Source organism: Lissotriton helveticus, chromosome 11 (assembly GCF_964261635.1).
Source record: "Lissotriton helveticus chromosome 11, aLisHel1.1, whole genome shotgun sequence".
Classification (NCBI taxonomy): Eukaryota; Metazoa; Chordata; class Amphibia; order Caudata; family Salamandridae; genus Lissotriton; species Lissotriton helveticus.
In genome coordinates this window covers 1,064,325,669-1,064,347,761 of record NC_136072.1, presented here as the reverse complement: position 1 = coordinate 1,064,347,761, position 22,093 = coordinate 1,064,325,669, and the positions used below count along the sequence as shown (strand labels likewise).

General features: G+C 47.1%; 1 protein-coding gene across 6 annotated transcripts in view; it reads left to right on the top strand.

The window, feature by feature from the left end:
• The window catches only part of SBNO1 (strawberry notch homolog 1), a 1,344,504-nt gene that overhangs the window by 474,343 nt on the left and 848,068 nt on the right, over positions 1–22,093 (top strand). For all 6 annotated transcript variants that reach the window (XM_078667602.1, XM_078667600.1, XM_078667599.1 and 3 more), the window contains 3 exons: positions 1,348–1,509; positions 1,795–1,930; positions 2,009–2,114. In XM_078667602.1, the coding sequence (XP_078523728.1) occupies positions 1,348–1,509; positions 1,795–1,930; positions 2,009–2,114 (404 nt within the window). The remainder of the gene's footprint in view (positions 1–1,347; positions 1,510–1,794; positions 1,931–2,008; positions 2,115–22,093) is intronic.

The window sequence follows — 22,093 nt, the reverse complement described above, 5'->3', positions numbered from 1 at the left end:
ATCTGTTTATTTAAAAAGCCATCCGTGTAAAGGCCGTCGCGCCGGATACCCCGGATCATGGTGCCTGCAACAACCCCGTGTCCGTTGTTGGGAGCTATTTCTGCAGTCAAGATGCGTCACCCCACCTCCCCCTGTGGTACACGTCCCCTTGTGGCAGCTCATCTTTAAACTAGTTTGTCGTTTTCGTGTGCAGAGGCTTTTAAATCCTGCAGGAAAGTGCTATAAACACCCTCTGGGGGGCTTTCTGTTCCTGCTCAAACCTGAAGTTCACTGTAAAAATAAAACAAGACGTGAGCGTGCACTGCCGAAACTGAAACCTGTCTTGGGGCGGGACTTCCGTCTTCTGCGAGAAGCCCACGGAGTGGCTGGCCCAGAGGAGCAGTGGTGACGCGGGGCTCCCATGCCCGAGGAAGAGCCCCGCGAAGGCTGCAGAAGTCCGGAGTGGCGCCGATGCGGTGAGTGGGGCTTAGTTGTACTGGGGGGGCGGCGGCGGGGGATGTGTGGTGTGTATCTCATGTCTCTGTATGTGTGCGCTTGTGTGTGTATGTGCGCTCGTGTGTGTGCGTGCGTGTGTCTCTGTGTATGTGCTCGTGTGTGTGCGTGTCTCTGTGCGCTCGTGTGGGCGTGTCTGTGCGTGTTTCTGTGTGTGTGTGCGTGTGTGTGTGTGTGTGTGCGTGCGTAAGTCTCTGTGTGTGCTCGTATGTATGTGCGTGCGTGTACGAAGCGAAAGCAGGGGAGGGGTGGCTGTGTGTGTTGGAGGCTTTCAAGGGAGAGAGGAGATGGTGAACGCGCGCGCGACCTGATCCGATTACGGCATGCTGCGCGTGCCCATCTCCTATCTCCTTGAAAGCAGACTCAACGACTAAAGGTCTTGCTGCGACCGCTTCGCAATGCGTCGCAGGTGCGAGACCTAAAAAAAAGACAAAAATAGGATAAAGCATTTCAGAGCTAACCACTAGATGGCGCAATAATGCACAACATGTGCAACCAGTATCTCTCCAAGCTGCAACACTATTCCTACTAGGCAATAACTACTTTGTTTCCTTATGTGTAACCTTTCATTTGAATATCTGTTGTAATTTACCATTCAACATTTGCTCAATTTATTATATTCCTACATTTCTGTTAAAAAAAAAAATGATCCAAATATAAAGCTGCCCATCATACAAGGCTCGAGTAGTGATGTATTAAGGACGTCTTGGGGGAAAATGTTTATAAAATTAACTTATTCTGTATCCAGATACTCAGTTTATCTGACTGTATTTTAAATGCTAAATAATTCATTCTTTCCAGATTACTGTTTTGATGTGCTGCTTTACCAACGTTTTCTTTCATGTTTGCTTTTAGTTTAAATATGGAAAGATTTCTTCCAAGCACAATGGAAGCGTGAAGAAAGGGGTAATTTTTGCAACATATTCATCACTGATTGGAGAAAGCCAGAGTGGTGGTAAATACAAAACAAGATTAAAACAGCTTCTTCACTGGTGTAGTGATGATTTTGATGGAGCAGTATCCTTTCTTTTATGACTACTTCTAGGAAAATGCATTTATCTGTTAAACATTAAATGTAAGCCATTTTAACCACTCTAATTTCAAAGTTTGGATTTTTGTTAAAGCTGAGTAAAAGTGAGCTGATTCATTTACCCAATTGTTTCTACTACATTTGCTGCACTGTTAAGTTCACCTTTGTGTTTGCTCCATTCCTTTGTTAACCTTACATATCTGTTAGCGGTAGGAGTAAGTAGGTGATTATCTGTGGAAGTACAAAAGTGTTTTCCTTAAGTGTTTTTTTAGATTATTTTTGATGAGTGTCACAAAGCTAAGAACTTGTGTCCAGTGGGTTCTTCAAAACCAACAAAGACTGGTTTAGCGGTCTTGGAGCTTCAGAATAAACTGCCAAAGGCCAGAGTTATATATGCCAGTGCCACAGGTGAGTACCCTGTAGTTGTATGTTGCAGATGTCTGAATCCTTGCAATCGTACGTTCTAATGCATTTCATTTTTTTTAGGTGCTTCGGAACCACGAAATATGGCCTATATGAACCGCCTTGGTATATGGGGTGAAGGAACACCATTTAGAGAATTTGGCGATTTTATTCAAGCTGTGGAGAGGAGGTAATCTAGCAGACATTAATTTACTGAACGTTATATTTTAAATGCAGCATTTCCTGAGTCCTGGGTTACAATTACAAAATAGAAAGGAGAGTGTAGGCAAAATATTTCTACAGTCTGCCACGGTTTTATATTCTGGTCAGAAGCTAGGAGGCCATTAGCAACTATAGGCAAACCTTATTTAGCTGTTTTGTAGAACCCCCCCGAGCTGCTTTTGACCTGGGCAACTATGACACTTTGGGAAAAGTTAGATCATGGAAAATTCCGCCAGACCTGCTGTTTGATACAAATTCATACAAGCAATTGTGTTCCAGTTCAGCTAGATGGCTCCATTTTATCCCAAAAAATGCTAGTTGAGAATAACGTAATGGAGTGGGCAATTCTAGAGCCCTTCCTGTTTAGCCATTACATCTCTGATCAGCCACAAAGTGCAGCAGATACACACTTTTGTTCCCCACAAAAAGGGAATGCACATGTCTCCTGACCTAGCTTATGGTGATGGTTTAGTTGTAATGGATTGTACTCAGGTTTGCAGTGTAACCTAAATGTCCTCCATTCTTCTTGTGAGAAGAATAGACTAATAGTAAATGTAGAAAGGATGAAGACACTAATCGTCACCCAATGGCTCAATAAATTCTCCTAGTTTCTAAATAATATCCGTTTGGAACAAGTTAAGGAATGTAAATATCTAGGTCTTAAATTTGCAAGCATCTAATATAGGACAATCACATACCCAAACGGAGAACAACACTTCTTACCTTAATGCCTTAAAAAGGTTCAATTGCCATTATGGGGGTTTCTGTGGAGCCCATAAAAAAGGCATTAATTGGAAAAGTAATTCCTCGGGGATTGTATGGAGCTAAATTATTTAGAGTAAACTGGGAATGTCTAGAGTTTGATTTAAAAACTCTTGGGTCTTCCAAAAAAGCAATTGATGATCTAAGCAGACCTGAATTTGGCCTAGATACCTGTACACTTTTAGCTCAGACTTTTCTCTGACATTAAAAGCAATCGGTCTGTTTAGTGGAAATAAAAGGAATAAAACCTCTGCTTTATCCTTAAATGATTTAATGGGCCGATTTGAAGAATGTTTGTCTTTCTTCTAAATTGTCCCCGAACCTTGTGTTGGGAATAGATGCACTTGAGATTGAAGATCCTGTCCCATTAAATATGTTGATAGTTTTCTTCTGGATATGAGTAAGGAAAGCTAAACTTAATGATCACCTTTAGCTAGTAGTAAAGCAATCTGTTGCCCATCTTATTGAAAACTTTAATGGTTAAAAATAAATTGTCATATCAGTCTCGGGTATCCTATAACAAATGAGGAGGATCAATTTGCAACTCCGGATAGGAATTTACTTGAGCTGGAAAATCCCTGGTTTTAGATTCAGAGTTTCTGAGAATAATGGTTGTTGCTTTTGGGAACTAGAAATGAACTATTCATTGGACCATCTCTTGCTTGATTGTTTGGTCTTTCTGAATGAGCAAAAAATAAAAAGATCTCCACCCTCTTTTTATGGAGTATGGAATTAGAACCAGAAAAGAAGCATGAGACACTTTATATGCAACGAAAAATTTAGACATTGTTATTGCAATTGAAAAATGTATTGTGTTGCTCCAGAAGAGTTTGGTTTGAAGTAATTTTGAGGTTTAGAGTGAGGAATGCTTTGATTTATATAAAAATGATTACATCTTATTTTCTATTATTTGTTCTTTTGATGAACGTGGATTGACCGCTTCAGTTTGACAAATGCATATCTAATTTCATAAAGGAAGTAATTTTTTTTTTTATATATTTTTTTATTTTAACAGTAAGACAAGAGTAGGCAATACAGATATCAGGCGTCACGCAGTAAAATGCAGAACAGGGCCAGGCGGGGGAAATATACATACAACAATCACAGTAAGGAACACAAGGCCCATCGCGGGTACGCATAATAGAGAAAGAGAAATAAGCAGTCTATTAGTCGATCAAAAGCAATCCCACCCGCGCGACCCCGTCTTCAATGTTACAGGATAATTAAAGCCAGTGTAGACATCCGGACAATAAAGGATTCGTGGAGAATAAACTGCCCATCTCTCGTAGAAAGGAAAAAGAAAAGACAAAAGGGCCATAGAACAAAACAAAGGCAAAACAAAAAAAAAACCTCCCTGCACCTCTGCAATGGCTACGGCCTAACCCCACTAGTAGCGTGCCTGTCGCCCAAGAACTACCCTAAAAGAAGGGAAAAGAGAAAGTGGAGAAGGAGAAAGCAAACACACTCCCGGTCTCCCGTACCCCCCGCCAATAGCGACCACCCCTAGACATGGTAAAATCAATATTCAGCAATTATTTAAACCAGTCAGGGGAGTATAGACAATAACCACCCAACTCCCGTCACAGTATAGGCACAACCCCGGCATTGCTTAAAGCTATTATATCAAGTACCAGCGATCAAGTTCAGCCCTGGCCAGTACGGTCTTTCAGAAGAGTCTTTTTCACTCGAGCCGCCATCTTGATGGAAAAAGCAAAGCGTTCATAAAAGTTCATGTCAGTACAGGAGGATCGAATACAGGATAAAAGTTCACGACTAGAACGAGGAAAGGTGTCCAAGAACAGCGAGTATCTCAAACCATTACTGAGGAACTTGTTACCACATGGAAGGCCGTCTATAGATGTGTTAGGCGGCAGCAGGATCGAGCAAGAGACGCTGGCGATAAGCACGGGCTGGCTTGTCGTTAATTGGGGACCGCCAAGGTTCATTAAATCCGGGATCTGCACGGGGACCTCGACCTCTGATGTGCAGTGCAGCGCTGGTACCACAGCTAGCTGGAAACTAAGCGAAGAGTCGTCCTCCGGTCCCAGGATACCGTCCACTTTCACCATCAGTGTCCGGAACACCGCGACTGTGTGCGAATGGAGCGCCCAAATGGCGGCCATAACGGCCTGCAGCGATGGCGTGCCTTCCGTCCGCTCCATCCCCTCTCAATAGGCGACCGAGCAGGACTTGAACCCCGGAGGCCGGCTACTCCGGAGTAACAGGCCACGCAAATCTGATATCAAACAGTGGGCGCTCCTCGTCTTACAGAACACACCGTCTCCGTCAGAGAGGGCCCCAGCCAGTCGACCCCGGGAGGGCAGCAAGGTCTCCGGGCACCGGACCCCCACCACAGCAGCCGGTGTGGCACGCTGGCGTGTCCTCGGCGTAGATGGTTCAAAGGATCATCACAAAAAATCAACAATTCAGGCACTCTTCGGGAGACCGGGCTCAGTCCAGGTCTCACGGCCGATGTTGATCAATTCCGACCCGGATAGTTTAGAAATCGAGGCCCCGGCTTCCACACGGTGTTAGGCCAAGAATGGAAACACTGCGTATCGTCGTCAGCCGATGAGGTAGAAAACTCGGGATTGCACCTTTAGAAGCAGAAGAACTTCATAAACAAGGAAATCAGGTGTGAGTTCAGGATTAAAGACAGGATAATCGAGCTGCCGGTGGAGGTCGGCGGAGCCGGGAGCTTACACGGCCATCTTGATTCGTAGCGTAGCTCCTCCTCCCAAGGAAGTAATTTTGTTTTATATTTAACCCCTTCGACGCTTGTGACGGAACGGTTCAGTCACGAGCGTCGGTTGAGCTGTTCTGGTGACGGAACCGTTCCGTCACGACCACGCCCGTTTTAGAATCTTCAGCACAGCGTGAAAATTCACGCCGCGCTGAAGCGGTTAATTCAAGTTTATGTATTTAGAATGTTTAGCTTGTTTATGATATGTTTCTATAAGATTTAATCTTTGAATTAAAAAATAAAAGCGGTCTTGAATAGAAGTAGTGAACGTCCCTATGAAGACACCAGGATCACCTTACCAGTGTTTAGCAGTTGCTCCTAAAGTTATTAATTTAAAATATTTCTTGTAAGAAAGTGCCCTCATTTTGCATCGTTGCCCCCACTTTTTGCCAAATTGCTGATGTACTTTGACCGAGTGTGCCCTGCTTTCCTTCCAAACAGGTACCCAGGGCCTATGTTCTTTCCCTAAATCTGCATTAAGACAAAACCCATTTTGCAGTGTTGGCCACAGGTCAGTCCCTTATAAATGGTACCACAGGTACTAAGGGCACTGTGGCCAGGGAAGGCCTCTAAGCACTGCCCCACTTATTGTGCCACCTTTAGAGGCCAGTACTTTTACACACACACTGCCCTTGCACACTGTGTTTTGGGGCAGTACAAAGTTGTCAGAATGGAACACATCCCGGCGTGTCATGCCTACTGCTCTGGCATAGGTCAGCCACCCCTTTAGCTGGGTGCACCATACCTGTGGTGAGGGTACAGGTGCATGAGCCCTGTACCCTATGGTCTCTATGTCAATTCTTAGACATTGTAAGCGCAGTAATGCCATTCAGAGTATATGATGCAGGGAGTTTGTCATTATGTTTTTACTGAAAATTGGGAAGTTTGGTATCAAACTTTTCAGTGCATTAAACCAGCACTGATGCCAGTGTAGCATTTAAAGACAACAATCCACTCAAAGGGCATCTTAGAGATACCGCCTGAAAAATGACATAACTTTAGTGTCCTGGCTGAGTGACTGCTCACTAACTGCCACCACCAGACATGTTTCTGGACCCCTGGGTCGAGAGCCTTGTGCTTTCAAGGGTCTGAAAAAGTGTACATCCTGGGACAAGGTGCCAAGCCTCGTCCCCCAGGATTGGCAGGGTCCACGAAGGGAAAACGTCCAAGGCTTGCCGCCTTTGTGAGCTTCCCCAGCCCCTTTGCTGCTTCCAGCAACTGGCTCCCACCGTTTCTGACCCCCTTTTTGGGTGGGAGAATCGGGGGGAAACCAATTAAGGAAAGGAAGTGTGCCCACCTTTTCCAACCCCACCCCTCAGATAGTGGGAAGCACATTGAAGCACACTCTGTCCCCTCCATCTTGCAGATGGGGGGGGACCCCAGCCAACCAGAGAGAGGCATATGCCCCCCTCCCACAGGAGGGTGGCATAATAGGGGGGTGTACCCACCACAAATAAGGGAACCATTGGTCCCAACCTTTACTTACCTGTAACTCCCCTAAATCTAGTATTTAGGGGTAACATCGAACCTTGTTTCCTCAGATAAGAACCGACCAGAAGAAAAGAAGGACGAAGGAGCTGTGCTGAAACTAAGAAGAGGAGGACGCCGACGGACTTGGCCCTAGCCCTACCGGCCTGTCCCTAACTCGAACCTGCTCCAGAGAAATCCCGGTGTGTCCTGCAGCCTCAGGAACCCGAAGGACTTGCCCTACTTTCCCACACAAGACTTTGTCTCCCATGAGCACCGGATTTGCTCACCAACAGACGCTTGGTCCCTTTCGACAACCAGATATCCCCCTCCCACCCCCACGCCCTGCCTCGACCCACTGGGAGCCAACCCTTTGTGCGGCAGGGGGTTTGCCACACAAGCATTCAACCACCCCTCAGGCAGCCAACTCCACGCTGCGCTGCTCCCCTCCCCAACCTACTTTATACAGCCCTGGGCCCCTTACCCAAGGCCTTTATTATTTAAAGGGAGGAGGCATGTGGCCCTCCATAAGCCACTTTGGGCCCCCGGGCCCCATTCCCTGGGGCCAAAATATTTGTAAATGGGAGGGGTGGCACATACCTCCCCTCTCTGAGTCACAAACGGCCCCAGGGTCCCCATCCCCGGTAATCAACACCATAAAAAAGAAGGGACTGCGTAGCCCCCCCTCGCCTAGCCTATTGTGACCACGGGAACCCCTCCCAGGGCCTGTTTTATTAGTGGGTGCCCCAATGCTCACTATGGGCAACCACCAAGTAGCACATTGGGAGCCACGGGGGATCCCCTATGGCCCTAGCTGGCTCCCCGCATGGTGTAGGAGGCCGCATTGCTCCCATCCAGAAGCAGAAGCTGTTTATCCATGCTCCCTCTGGGTGGGAGCAACATCTCTTTCCTGGCCCGCAAGAGTGTAGGCAGGGAAGTGGAATCATTTTAAAATCTCCTGCTGAGTGGGAGCAGACGTTCCTTTCCTGCCAGCACTGCTTCGGGCAGGGAAAGCATGTTTGCTCTCACTGGGCAGGAGCAAACATGAGTATTTCTGCCTTTGCTGCTGTGTGCAGGAAAATTATGGTGTTCCAGGGTTTAACTCCCCAGGGCACAGTAAGCCAGACCTGGGGAAGGGGGGATTGGGTCCCTGGGGCTGTTTAAGACTCTCCAAGTGAGGCCATGTGACCCTCATCTCCTTTTCTGTTGAATGTATATAAGCCACCGGGGAGCGCCACTGGGCAGTTATCATTAGGATTATGTTTCCATAGGAAAAGCATTTTTGGTATTCTTATAAGTTTGACTGTCGTTAACTAATCATCACATAACTTGAAAAAAAAATGTTGCATCCACCCCCACCCCTTGGACAATTTTGGGGTGATCCGTCAAGGGGGTGGGTGGGGGGGTTGATGGGCCCACCCCAGGACAGTTTCCCTGCCCACAAGAGCATGCGGGCAGGGATAATTTGTATGCTCCCATCAGTGGCAGCACATATTTTTGCCCATGCACATGAGAGCAGGGAAAGAGATTGTTCCTTCCCAATAGGAGCAGAGCGAGAAAAAAAAGAAACCTGCTCACGCCAGACAGTAGCAAAGCCAGCTCCTGCAGCAACCATGATGAGTGCACATGTGGGTTGTCTGTGCACTGGGTGAGCCCTGGGGCAAACACATTATGCCCCATAGATGCGGTCCCCGGGGCTTGTGATGGCTCTGAGATGGGGACTGCGTGCCCTCTCCCCTTAAAAAAGAATAGGGCCCGGCAGACGTGGTCCCCGGGGCTGGTAAATGCTTGGATGGGGGTGTGGTAGGACACCCCCAGCTGCAGTTAATTATAATAAGAAATAATTTTATGTCTCCCACTGGCACCGAGAATGGGCCCCGAACAAAAAATAAATACCTGGGTGACCCGAGTGGGCACCAAAACTGCTAAAATCTCCCACCCCCCATAATTTTTTTAATAAATGAGCTGAAAGATCTACTCATTTATTATTCACTGCTCCTTGAAGTAGTGCCTTCAAATGCCCCGCAAGCACTCTTTAAAGATTGTATTTTTGGTGGGTAGTTAGGTGATGTTTCTAGGGAAGTGCAGAAGCCCCACATCAACCTAAAAATAAAAAACAAAACAGTAAGACTCCTGGGTCATTAGGTCCATGACCCACCCCCAGAGAGTTTACTATGTTTTTTTTAAAGCACTCCTATGTTTGAGAACCGGAATTACAAGTTTGTAACATTTTCTTCTCCAACAAAGAATGTGCAGATATTCATGAACACTGAACAGAATGGCAAGCTATCTTAAGAGCATCTTTTGACAGAGCTGACTGAAAGTGTCGTATTGACACTTATCAGCTTAGGGCATCAAGTTAAAGAAGGATGCCTGTCCTACTTGTACATGCAGTTACAAGTTGGAGCCCATGCAATAGTGATTTTGCAAACGCATACACTGATCTCCAGGTTGCTGCTTTGCTTACCTTATTTACATTTCAAATTAAGGTTACAGTGGATGCTTTTCTTCTAATCACAGGGGCTTTAGACTTACACTGCAATTACTTATGTGCTCTCTGCTAGCCTAACTCTATACAGGAGTTTCCATCTGGTAATGGATTGTTTAGATGCTAGATTTCCTGTATTTTATAGGGCAATAGTTGAAAAGGTGACTTGAATCACAGAAATCTTCTTGTTCGAGGCATGTGAGCTGTAGATCACATGCTTTGCATACTTCTGCCATCTAGTGTTGGGTCCGGATATTTGAAAGTTGTTTTTCTTCGAAGAAGCCTTTCCAGTCACGAGGTATGGTGACTAGTGCGAATAGGCATAAATTCCATTGTTTTTTTTTTCCCACCATCAGGTTCAGACGTGTATTGCTGCACTCCGGTTCGAAACTGTTCTTCGGGTTCCCCTTGGTGCGCAATCCACTATAACCGTGTTGGTATTGTTTCGTACTTGTATCCCACTTCTCCGCATATTGGTTGAAGAAAATGTCTATTTTGTTCGGAAGACTCGTGGAAGGCCGTTGGGTCTAACCGATCCGGTCCACCTCGCAGTTGATGGAACGAACTGCATTCAAATTCTGTGCTCGGTGCCATTCAAAGTATCTGCGCACTGATTCGCACTAAGGGTGCAACTCGTGCTTATCTCCGGAACACAACGATCAAGGCTGCGACGCGTGCAGATAGTTTTGATTGAAGAAAACGCTCTCGATCGTCTGGCTCGACGTCTTGAAATGCAAAGCCAGAACATCGAATACATGCTGGATATCTTTGGTGAAGGATCCAAGCAAGAAGAATTCGATGCACTAGGGGCCGAAGAGGAGCAGGAAGAGCCTGTATCTATTCCGGAATTGGACTCCGAGATGGAAGACGACCTACCACAAGGACAACATCCCGTGAGCCCCGAACACCCCTTGCCCCGAAATCCAACTCAGACCAAGCAAAAGGCTTCAGTTCCACCTCCGCCTTCGGACCACGGTCAGCACCAAGAAGATGTTTGATGCCCTGCCTCCCGGCTCTGCACCAAAACATGTTGTTAAGCTTTCTGGCTCTGGATAGAGTCTGCCAAACTCTGACACCAAGCTGAAACCTTTGGGCTTGAAGCAGAAGACTACTTTGGAGCCGAAACCCTCGACGCCGAAATTGAAAACTGCTTTGGAACCCAAACCTTCAGCGCCAAAAGGTTATTCCACCGAAGTCCTCGTGCTGAAACCGAAAAGTGCTCCTTCGAAGCTTCAGGATCCGATTTTCTACCAAATTGGGCTCAAAACAAAAGGAACTTCTTACCAAACTTTCTCTGAAGCGCAAACCTGAGTCAGAGGACATGCATTATACAATTCCTTTAAAGAGGAAGAATGTCGGTTCTAACCCTCCCCTCCCACCCGCGTAGCTAGGGGGGGGTGAGGGGGGCGGACCGCCCCAGGCGGCACTGTTTTGGGGGTGGCAACAGCGCTACACTGGTGTGCCCCGTTGCGGTGGCCTTTTTATTGTACAGTGCTCTGACACCTTCGGGTAAAGTCCGCGCTTTAATGCATTAAATAAAATCCAGACATTAAGGCAGTGTAATGACACATCCATTAGTCTGGCACGGTGGGCGGACGTCACGTCACGTCACGTCCTGCTTCCAAAGGCGGGGAAGTTGGTTTTTGGAGCAGGAAGCGGCTCGGCCTGGCTCTGCGGGCGCCACCTCTATTATGGAGCTTGAAGCACCTGCCTCCTGCTCACAGCTGCAAGGCCGCCGTCGTATGCTGTCTCATTACCGAGGCGAGCAGAGCTCACATCATGGAGTCGGTGACCGGCGGTTCCAGCAGCGGACACCAGGACAGTCGAGACTCTGAGCACAGACAGCCCTGGACCAAGAAAGCAGGTGGCAAACTGACTTGAAGTAAGTTCCAGCCACCCGACTTTCTATTAACACCATGCTGCTGCAGAAATACACGATTTTTAAAACGGTGCCGTCTGCAGAGGCACACGCTCTTTGGGGGATAAAATAATGAATACTACCTTTACTACCTCATGTATTTCACAGTTTTTACTACCTCATGTATTTTGTTTTCTCACAATTGTCACTATTACCTTGTGTAAGTAACGCATGTTTTTGAAATCTGTTCTTTTATAATGTTTCTCATTATGTTTCATCTCTGTTCCTAATGTGAAGCGCTCTGACGCCTTCGGGTAAAGTCCGCGCTATATAAAAATGCATAAATAAATAAATAAATAAAAAAGAACAGAAGACTGGTGACTGGCAAGATGGGATGTACCAAAGAGGGCTCTAAATAGAAAAAGAAAGTAAAGAAATAGGCGGCCTTCAGGGAGAGGCTGCTGCGAGCAGAAGGAAGAGAGGGGGCACAAGAGATGATAAGTCATGGAAGAGGGAAAGAAAGCACCAGCAGCAACAAGGAAGATGATGGGGGAGTGAGATAATTGAAGAGGGTGAAACATAATGGCATGGAGAGCGTGAAATGGAGATCGGAATAAGACACAGGTTTGGGACAGTGGTGAGTGGAAGGTTGGTGATGTAAGAAGTTGGGAAATGAAGGGTAGGGGAGAAAATGAAAAGTAAAGCAGGAGGGGCTGATTGGGGTAAAAGAAAATGACAAAAAGAATGTAAGGGGAGAGCAATGGAATGAAGAGGGAAGGAAAGGAGAGTGTAAAGGAGACAAGGGGAGTCTTCCTGGTCCGGGGGACATGATGACTGCAGACAGAAATGTGAGAAAACGAGAGTAAGAAAGAGAGAAGGAGGCGAGAAGGGAAGGACTGAGGACGTGAGAGAGGGAAGGGTAGGGTGGAGATACAGGGAAAGAATTAGGAAAGAAGTGAGAAAAGAATGACCGTGTGAGTGGGAGGGAAACAGAAGAGGAGGCAAGAGGGGGAAGATTTGGTGAGAAATAAGCAAGGAACTGGAAGGAGAGAGGGGAGGAAGGGTTAGAGAAAAGGGATAGGGGCCGAGAGGGGCGGAGGCTGTCCTATCATGGAGGGGGTCTGTGTAAATAAGGGAACCAGGCAAGAGGAATAGGGGAGGGGTAAGGGTCGAAGAGGGAAAGAAGGGGTGTAAATAAAAGTACGAAGCAAATGTAGGAATCCAGGAGGGACAGAAGGAGAAAAGATTGTGAGAGACCCGGTCCACTTAAAGCCCTGCCTGAGGCTTTCATGCACCCCCATACTCTATTGTGTCTCAGTGTTACTTGCTTAGACTAGCAATACAAGTTCAGCCTCAGGTTGTGAATAAATAACGGTCGGCACCGCACACCTTGCTGTTATCTGCTAATTCATTTTTATCAAATTGCTCAGTGTGTCTTTTTGAGATAAATTACAGTCTGCAGAGGGGTTGTGACCTCTAAGGTACGCGTGTACCCTTCCATTTCCAGTGCTTTGCAGTCGTTTAACAATCTTCTTACAGTTTCTCGTTGCTCAAATGGGTGTAATTTCAGATATTTATGTTTCCGTTGTTTTTATTGCTTGATTTTAGTTGCGAAAAAAGTGTCACTTATAGTTGTTGAAATGTCACTCATAGTTACGCTGACATTATCAAAATGTCACACTTAGCAATCTGAAACCTTGGCAGCTATGCTTCCTTTATGTCCGGCCTGCTGTTGTTAGCTGTACTTCCAGTGCCAGCTGCGCCCCTCCACGTGCACAAACCATGAGCTGAACATTGCAGGCATTGCCCTGCAACTGCAGAAACGTAGACATTGCCGTCTGTTGTATAGTGGGATGTCGGAGAACATTCCATAAAGTATAGAACCCAGTGAATGCTGGTAATTTCTAACTTGCACAGACATACATTTTTACAGATAAAACTAATATAGCGCACAAACGATGTGTGGAAATCAGGTGTCAATTCATCAAACAAAAAGGATTTGCATAGTGCTACATATCACCTGTGAGGTTATCTAGGCACTGTGGGGTGGGGGCAATGCTTCTGCTGAGGGACGTTAATCGAATAATCATGTTTTTAGGCCCTTCCTGAAATCCTGCAGGGTGGCAGTCTGTGTGCTCTCCTTTGTACTGCCGGTCACCGGTGTATTTAACTGTGTAGCCTTGGACCGTGTCATGTATGTGCATGTAACTCGCATGATCGAGGTAACTATTAGCAGCAATACTACGTGTCTCTGACATCTTTCAAAAGTGCTCACCATCCTTTTTCCCAAGCACCCCCTATCCTCCCCCCCGTTCCCCCTCCCCCCTAAGGGGCGGCAATCTGAGGGATAGCCCCGGGCGCCACAAGCAGTAGCTACGCCCCTGTCCCCTCCTCCTCCACCATATTCCCGTACACAGTTACCACCTTCTCCAGCATTAGAACATTTACTTATCACACCAACTAACTCTCTACCACCACAGCGTGATGATGATGATGATGATCATTTACATGTAGATCCCTGGAAAGGCCACAGTACTGATTCAACTACAGATAATGACCCAGACCTTTACCCTACAAAGCCTTCCCCTCCTGATGTCAATGTAGGGTATTTAGAGTTACTTGCTAGAGCTGCAGCATACCACGGGGTACAATTACACAAAAAATCCCTATAAGAAGATTTCTTGTTTGACACTTTTAGTACACACAGATTCAGTCAGTCTCCCTATGCTCAAAGGCATGATGATTAATGAAACAAGTGGTTCTGTTGGGTACGAAGCAAGAGTAATTCAAACAATACTATTATTGTGGTTGAGGAACAATAATTCAAGCAATACTATTATTGTGGTTGAGGAACCCCCTCCATTGACAACAATACAAAACCTCCCAACTAATGACTCAAGGTCTTATTTATTACTTTAAAGTCTTCTACTTGACTTTTTATTCAATACAAAAGAAATTTTTAAGAAAAGACTGTCCAGATAGAATTTTGTGCAAAATAGTGACAATAGTGAATAGTGATCAAATAGTGACAAATATATACAAGTGATATCTATACAATCAATATATACATATATACACAGTTGTTTTTCTGTAGGCCGTGATAATTGGATGTCTAGAGATTCTAGATATTTCTTTCAGTTTTGGAATCCTAGAGATCAACGGCCAATTACAGGATGTCCAGTTGTTTTTCTGTAGGCCGTGAAAAATGGATGTCTAGAGATTCTAGATATTTCTTTCAGTTTTGGAATCCTAGAGATCAACGGCCAATTACAGGATGTCGACGTTTCGACCCTTCTGCGCCTAGGTGTAAGGTCGTGGCGGGTCTTTCTCAAGACAAGGTGTACTGCACAACAGTCCACAGGTCGTATTGAATCGCCTGTAGAGGTGTTGGCGCAAGGCCAAGAGATCCGCTTCTCGATCCTAAACGTGAGGAATTCGCTGGCTCAGTGGTCCACCGATCCGCTGTCATTCGTCGAATGACAGCGCATCGGTGGACCACTGAGCCAGCGAATTCCTCACGTTTAGGACCGAGAAGCGGATCTCTTGGCCTTGCGCCAACACCTCTACAGGCGATTCAATACGACCTGTGGACTGTTGTGCAGTACACCTTGTCTTGAGAAAGACCCGCCACGACCTTACACCTAGGCGCAGAAGGGTCGAAACGTCGACATCCTGTAATTGGCCGTTGATCTCTAGGATTCCAAAACTGAAAGAAATATCTAGAATCTCTAGACATCCAATTATCACGGCCTACAGAAAAACAACTGGACATCCTGTAATTGGCCGTTGATCTCTAGGATTCCAAAACTGAAAGAAATATCTAGAATCTCTAGACATCCAATTATCACGGCCTACAGAAAAACAACTGTGTATATATGTATATATTGATTGTATAGATTTCACTTGTATATATTTGTCACTATTTGATCACTATTCACTATTGTCACTATTTTGCACAAAATTCTATCTGGACAGTCTTTTCTTAAAAATTTCTTTTGTATTGAATAAAAAGTCAAGTAGAAGACTTTAAAGTAATAAATAAGACCTTGAGTCATTAGTTGGGAGGTTTTGTATTGTTGTCAATGGAGGGGGTTCCTCAACCACAATAATAGTATTGCTTGAATTATTGTTCCTCAACCACAATAATAGTATTGTTTGAATTACTCTTGCTTCGTACCCAACAGAACCACTTGTTTCATTAACCATTAATTACCCAGGTTCTGAGGGACACAGGGTTACCCTGTTTTGTTTAAACAAAGGCATGATGAGACATGACGATGATCTAGTCAAAGACTCCGTTCGTGCTCTTATTCTCACTCCCAGAATAGACAAAAAGTATAAGCCTGCTCCGTCTGAACCAGTCTTTATTAAGGGGCAGTTACCACTAGACTCTCTTGATGTCTCTAATGCCCGTAGATGGGCCAATTCTCAAATCTCGGGGGATGCCACCCCTCCGGACAAGAAGTCAAAATTATTAGACACCTCTGGTAAACGAGTAGCAGCCCAGGCAGCGAATCATTGGTGCATTGCCAACACCCAGGCCTTCTTAGTCGGGTATGGTAGAGCACACTGGGACGAAATGGTGCAATTGCTCCAATATCTCCCAGATGAGCACAAAGCTAAAGCTCAGGATTTAGTACAGAATGGAAAACTCATCTCCAATTCTTCTATTAGATGTGCTGTAGATGCAGCTGACACCGCAGCTCGAGAGATTTACACTAGTGTGTTACTCAGGAGGCACGCCTGGTTAAGGATTTCCGGTTTTAACCCCTTGCATGCGTTTGACGGCCCCCGGCTGTCTGATGCCGCAGTGCTCATGTGTGTCGGACGGCCGGGGTCCGTCTGATCTGTGCACGCCAGGAATTTTTCTGCACCGCGGTCTGAGAAAGTAGCTCTGTATATACTGGACCAAATTAAGGTACAGTGTGCAGAGTCCACAGTCCCCAGAGGTATGGCAGAGGCTAAAGTTAGATAAAACCTTACTCTCTCAAGCGGTAGCTTGGTCGAACAGTAAGGCAGTATCAGAGGACAGTGTAAAGCATTTGTTGTACACACTCAGCAAATGGTCTCAAACAGTCAAGAACTGAACTCTAGGCCAATTGTTTTGTATATAAAAATATATAGTTACTTTATTTTAGAACCACAGTAGGTATCCTAAATACTTTCTCAGAATGAGATGTTGCAATTGAATACTTTCAAATAGTAGTTGACTTTTAAATGCAATAGTAACAGTTGTTGCAATATGCAACACAAGTTTAAACACAATTTATCATTGAGCTCAATGGACGTTTTTAAGTAAATGCAATAAAATTACTTTACAGTAGTTTTTCTTACTCTGGGTTGGTTCCTGGATGATTCAGCCCTGGTGCATTACCTGTAAATAGTTGAAAGAAATCGTTTTTGTTATACAGGCGATTTTTAAGGACTATTTGTAAGTTCGGAAATTGGACACTTTCTGGTCAATGGATTCCCATGGAGGAAAATTGAGTTAACAGTAAACCACGGTTATAATTACTTTTCAGGTTCAGTGCTGGGCTGAAAGATACAATATCCCAACTGGTATTACTAAAAAGGCAATTAAGCATTTATGCATCAAGCATTACGTGAACAGAGACAAGGAGACTCTTAAGTTTTTTTCAAACGTGTTCATGGCATCGTATAATTAAAGAAAACTAGAGACCGTTCAGCGCAATACATGGCGCATCCCCCAGTGTGGCTCATCCAAAAAAATCCTGCAAAACTTTGAGTCTCTCTTTGTAATTTATCTGGAGCCACATTGTTTTTGTTATTCACTGTATATATTCGAGCACCAGTCATTATGCGCCGTACATGCTGACCACAATTGTCACTTGCATCACCACCTTTGTGTCACCTGCACATGCCGAGCACCAAGTCCAGTTCGTGTTGTTTTGTTATTTATTTGCTTACAGTGCTGTTATAACTGTATCTCTCTAGTTTTCTTTAATTATACGATGCCATGAGCACGTTTGAAAAAAACGTATTGAGTCTCCTTGTCTCTGTTCACGTAATGCTTGATGCATACATGCTTAATTGCCTTAATTGCCTTTTTAGTAATACCAGTTGGGATATTGTTTGCTTATTCTGATTACCTACCCCAATCCCAACGTGGTTGACGGGTCGTACTCCTGTAGTATTTTACAACAGAGCTGAAAGATACAGCACTGGGGTTTCTCTCCTGATAACAGGTGAGTAATTCGGAATTTGTTGATCAGATGATTTTTAGTGAATTTTTTAAAGTTGCAAAACTCCACACTTAGAAGAAATTCTGAGTTAAACCCAGCCAATGTTACCCTATGGAGAAAATGAAGTTATCGGTCTTTGGGTAAGTACTCGGCTGGCAGAGTTTAGGTTCTGGGGATAGACTCAGGGGTCTCCCAGGGTCAGGTAAGTACAGTTGTTACACCCTCAGCGGCACAGTGGCAGCCTGGTGCAGAGTGAGTAGGCCCAATGTTATCCTATGGAGGATAGGGGGCCTTTAGTTGGTGGCTGCTAGCAGGCAGACCACGCGGCTGTGGGAGCTGAGCTCCTGGTCACTTACACAGGGCAAGTGGGGTAGTTGAGTGGGGAAGTAGAGTAGGGTAGTTGCTGCACTTCCAGCAGCACTCCGGCGGCTGGGTGCAGGGTGCTTTTGTGCCTTCGGGCGCCCAATGTTATTCCATGGGAGACTTGGAAGTTGAACAAAGGCTGCAGGCTCGGGGCAGAGATTCTTCAGGTGCGACCACCACTTCGAGAGGTAAGTTGGTATCTTGGAGACACCCAGGAGTTTGGCACAGGGGGCCGTGGGGTGCAGAGTGCCGGGGTTTTCTTTGGACGTCAGGAATCTTACCCTCAGCTGGTCGTGGTTGGAGGGGTCCCTTGTTGTAAGGCTGCAGACGTCCGGACCGTTGAAGAGGGTCCTTGGGCACTGGATTCCTGGTCAGTCGCCGAAGTGACGTCCTCAGGGTCTTTGTACACTCAGTCACGGGCCAGGCTCGGCGGGTGCAGAGCGTGCTGGATTCGCGGTTCCTGGCTGGCAGCAGGGGTTGCTGCTGTTTGAGCAGAACCACTGCTCATGGGAGTCGCAGTCTTTAGATGAGCAAGGCAGGCAGGTCCTCCGGGGTTTTCGAGTTTGCTGTCCGCAGGAGATGCCGGGGTTTTAGCAGGAGCAGGTTCAAGGATCAACAGGCCGGTAGGGCTGGGGCCAAGTCAGTTGGTGTCGTCCTCTTGTTAGCAGTTGCTCTGCAGGTGGTCTTGTTTCTTGTTCGTCTTGTTGCAAATCGGGATCTGAGGAAGGAAGGTTCAGGGTGCCCCGAAATACTAAATTTAGGGGCGTTACAGGTAGGGCAAGGGCAGGCACCAATGTGTCCCTGTCATGGGGTGAGTACACCCCCTATCCTGCCACTCTCCTGTGGGAGGGGGCAGGAGCCTAGCTCTGATTGGGCAGGGCTCCCCATCCTCAAGATGGCGGTAGCCTGGAGTTGTGCTTCACCTCTCCCCTCCCACCTGAGGGGTGGGGCTGGCAGAGGCTGGCACACCCCCTTTCCTTCCTTTGTTTTTCCCGCCAGTCTTCCCGCAAGAGTGGGGGTAAGAACTGATGGAGTCCAGTTGCTGAGTAGAGTAAGGGGCCTGGAGAAGCTCACAAAGGCGGCATGTCTTTGAGGCTTCCCCTACCCATCCTGGGGGAGGAGACTTGGCACCTCGTGCCAGGATGTGCATTGTTTCAGGCCCCCGAGAGCGGCAGGCTCTTGACCCAGGGGTCCAGAAACATGTCTGGTGGTGGCAGCCTCGGTAGCCACGCAGTCCAGACACTGGGAGGTGGTTAGGTTTCAGGGGGCATCTCTAAGATGCCCTCTGTCGTGCATTTGGCATTACATCCCACACTGGCATCAGTGCGGGTTTAATGTGCTGAGAAGTGTATAACAAAACTTCTCAGTCTTCAGTGTAGCCATCATGGTGCTGTGGAGTTCGTAATGACAACCTCCCAGTACCATATACTCTTAATCGTATCACTGCACTTACAGTGCCCAGGAATGGCTCTGGGTACTGTAGGGGCACAGGGCTCCTGCACCTATGCCCACACCACTGGCATAGTGCACCCAGCTAGAGGGGTGACTGATGTATTCCAGGGCAGTGTGTTTTGTAGGCATGGCACACAGGGATGTGTGCCATGTCGACTCCTTGTTTAGTTTTGCACCAAGACACTTAGCCTGCAAAGGCAGTATGTGTGTGTCAGGGTACAGGGCCCCTCAGGGTGGCACAATAAGTGCTGCAGCCCTTAGGGGTCTTCTCTGGTCACAATGGCCTGGGTACCATTTACCAGGGGCTGACATGTGGCTAGAGATGCCAATTGGGTTTAGGTTTCAACACAGTTTTAGGGAAGTAACACAGGCATTGGGTACCTGATTGGCAGGAGCCCAGCGCGCACTCAGTCAAAGCACATCAGCAATTCAGCAAAAAGTAGGGGCATACCAAGCAAGAAAGATGGCACTTTCTCACGTGCGGCAAAATTCCAGCCGCGCCCAAGGAGTTAAACCTGAAGTCCAACAATCCATCTTAAACACTCCATTTGATAAAAAGCATCTCTTCGACCCTGAAGTAGGTCAGGCCTTGGAGAAAAGGAAATAAGACACTGAAGTAGCTAAATCAATGGGAGCCCTACAGTCTCCTTAAAATCGTGGCTCCTTTTGTCGCTCCTTCTACCGTGGGGGGTCGAAAACCACATCCTCAGGCAACGTTTCTTCCTATAAAGGTAACAATCAATCTTCTTCCACAAGAGGCTTCTTTAGAGGTGGATACAGAGGGAACAGTGGCAAAGGTAGGGGCACAGGTTCAACACCATGTAAATCCCCTTCCCCTAACAAGCAGTGACTTAACCTATCCTATCCTCGATCCTTTAACACCTGTGGGAACGTCTTCTACAATTCCTCCCCATTTGGCAATCCAGAACAATAGACAAATGGGTGTTAGGAATTATCCAGCATGGTTATTTCCTGGTGCTTACCACCAATCCTCCAAACATTCCACTTCTTTCTCACAAAATGTCACCAGAACATTTACAAGTGCTCAAACCGGAGGCCCAGCCTCTCTTGCTAAAAGGAGCTATAGAGCCTGTACTGTTACAAAATCAAAGATCAGACATGAACGCCCTGTACTTTCTAATTCCCAAGAACCTTTTATGGACCTCGGAGAACTAAACCACTACATACTGTCAAAAAATCATTTCCACATAGTGACACTTCAACAAGTGCTCCCAATTCCACAGCATGGTACTTGTAAAGCGCGCTACTTACCTGTGAGGGTCCCAAGGGGCTTGGGGGAGGGGGAGGAGTGGGGGGGGGGTGGGTGCTGCTACTGCTCGAAGAGCCAGGTCTTGAGGAGTCTTCTGAAGGCGAGTAGGGCTTGGGTCTGCCGTATGTGGGTAGGGAGGGTGTTCCAGGTCTTGGCGGCGAGGTAGGAGAAGGATCTGCCGCTGGAGGTCGTTCGTTGGATGCGGGGGACAGCGGCGAGGGCGAGCCTGGCGGAGCTGGCGAGTGGAGGTGTGGAAGCGGAGTCTGCTGTTCAGGTAGGCTGGTCGGCGTTGTGGAGTGCTTTGTGTGCGTGGGAGAGGAGCTTGAAGGTGATCCTCTTGTTAACGGGGTGCCAGTGTAGGTCTCAGGTGGGGGGGTGATGTGGCTGCGGCGGAGGACGTTGACGATCAGTTGGGCTGAGATGTTTTGGATGCGTTGTCTTCGTAGGTGTTTGGCAGGGATTCCTGCGTAGAGTGCGCTGCCGTAGTCCAGTCTTCTGCTGACGAGGACCTGTGTCACCGTTCTTCTTGTTTCGGTCGGGATCCACTTGAAGATCCTGCGGAGCATGCGGAGGGTGTTGTAGCAGGAGGAGGAGACGGCGTTGACCTGCTTAGACATGGAGAGGGAGAAGTCTAGGATGAATCCTAGATTGCGTGCATGGTCGGTGGGTGTTGGTGCTGTTTCCAGTGTGGTCGGCCACCAGGAGTCGTCCCAGGTTGAGGGGGTGGGTCCGAGGATGAGAACCTCCGTCTTGTCCGAGTTCAACGTCAGACGGCTGCTCCTCATCCAGTCGGCGACGGCCTTTATTCCCTCGTGGAGGTTGGTTTTGGCGGTGTGTGGGTCCTTGGTGAGGGAGAGGATGAGCTGGGTGTCGTTGGTGTAGGAATTGATATTGAGGTTGTGATAGCGGGCCACTTGTGCGAGGGGGGCCATGTAGACGTTGAACAGCGTCTGGTTGAGGGATGAGCCCTGGGGGACGCCGCAGATTATGTTGGTGGCTTCGAATCGGAAGGGTGGGAGGGGGACGCTCTGGGTTCTGCCGGAGAGGAAGGCCGTGGTCCAGTCTGGAGCCTTCTCTTGGATTCCAGCTTCTAGGAGTCGTGTCTTTAGAGTGCGATGGCAGACCGTGTCGAAAGCGGCTGACCGGTCCAGGAGGATGAGGGCTGATGTTTCGCTGGTGTCTGTGGCGGCGATGAGGGCTGTCTCGGTGCGGTGGTTTCGTCTGAATCCGGACTCGGACGGGTCCAAGATGTTGTTGTCTTCCAGGTGGCGGGCCAGTTGCACGTTGACGATTTTCTCGCTGACCTTTGCCGGGAACAGGAGCAGGGAGATGGGCCGGAAG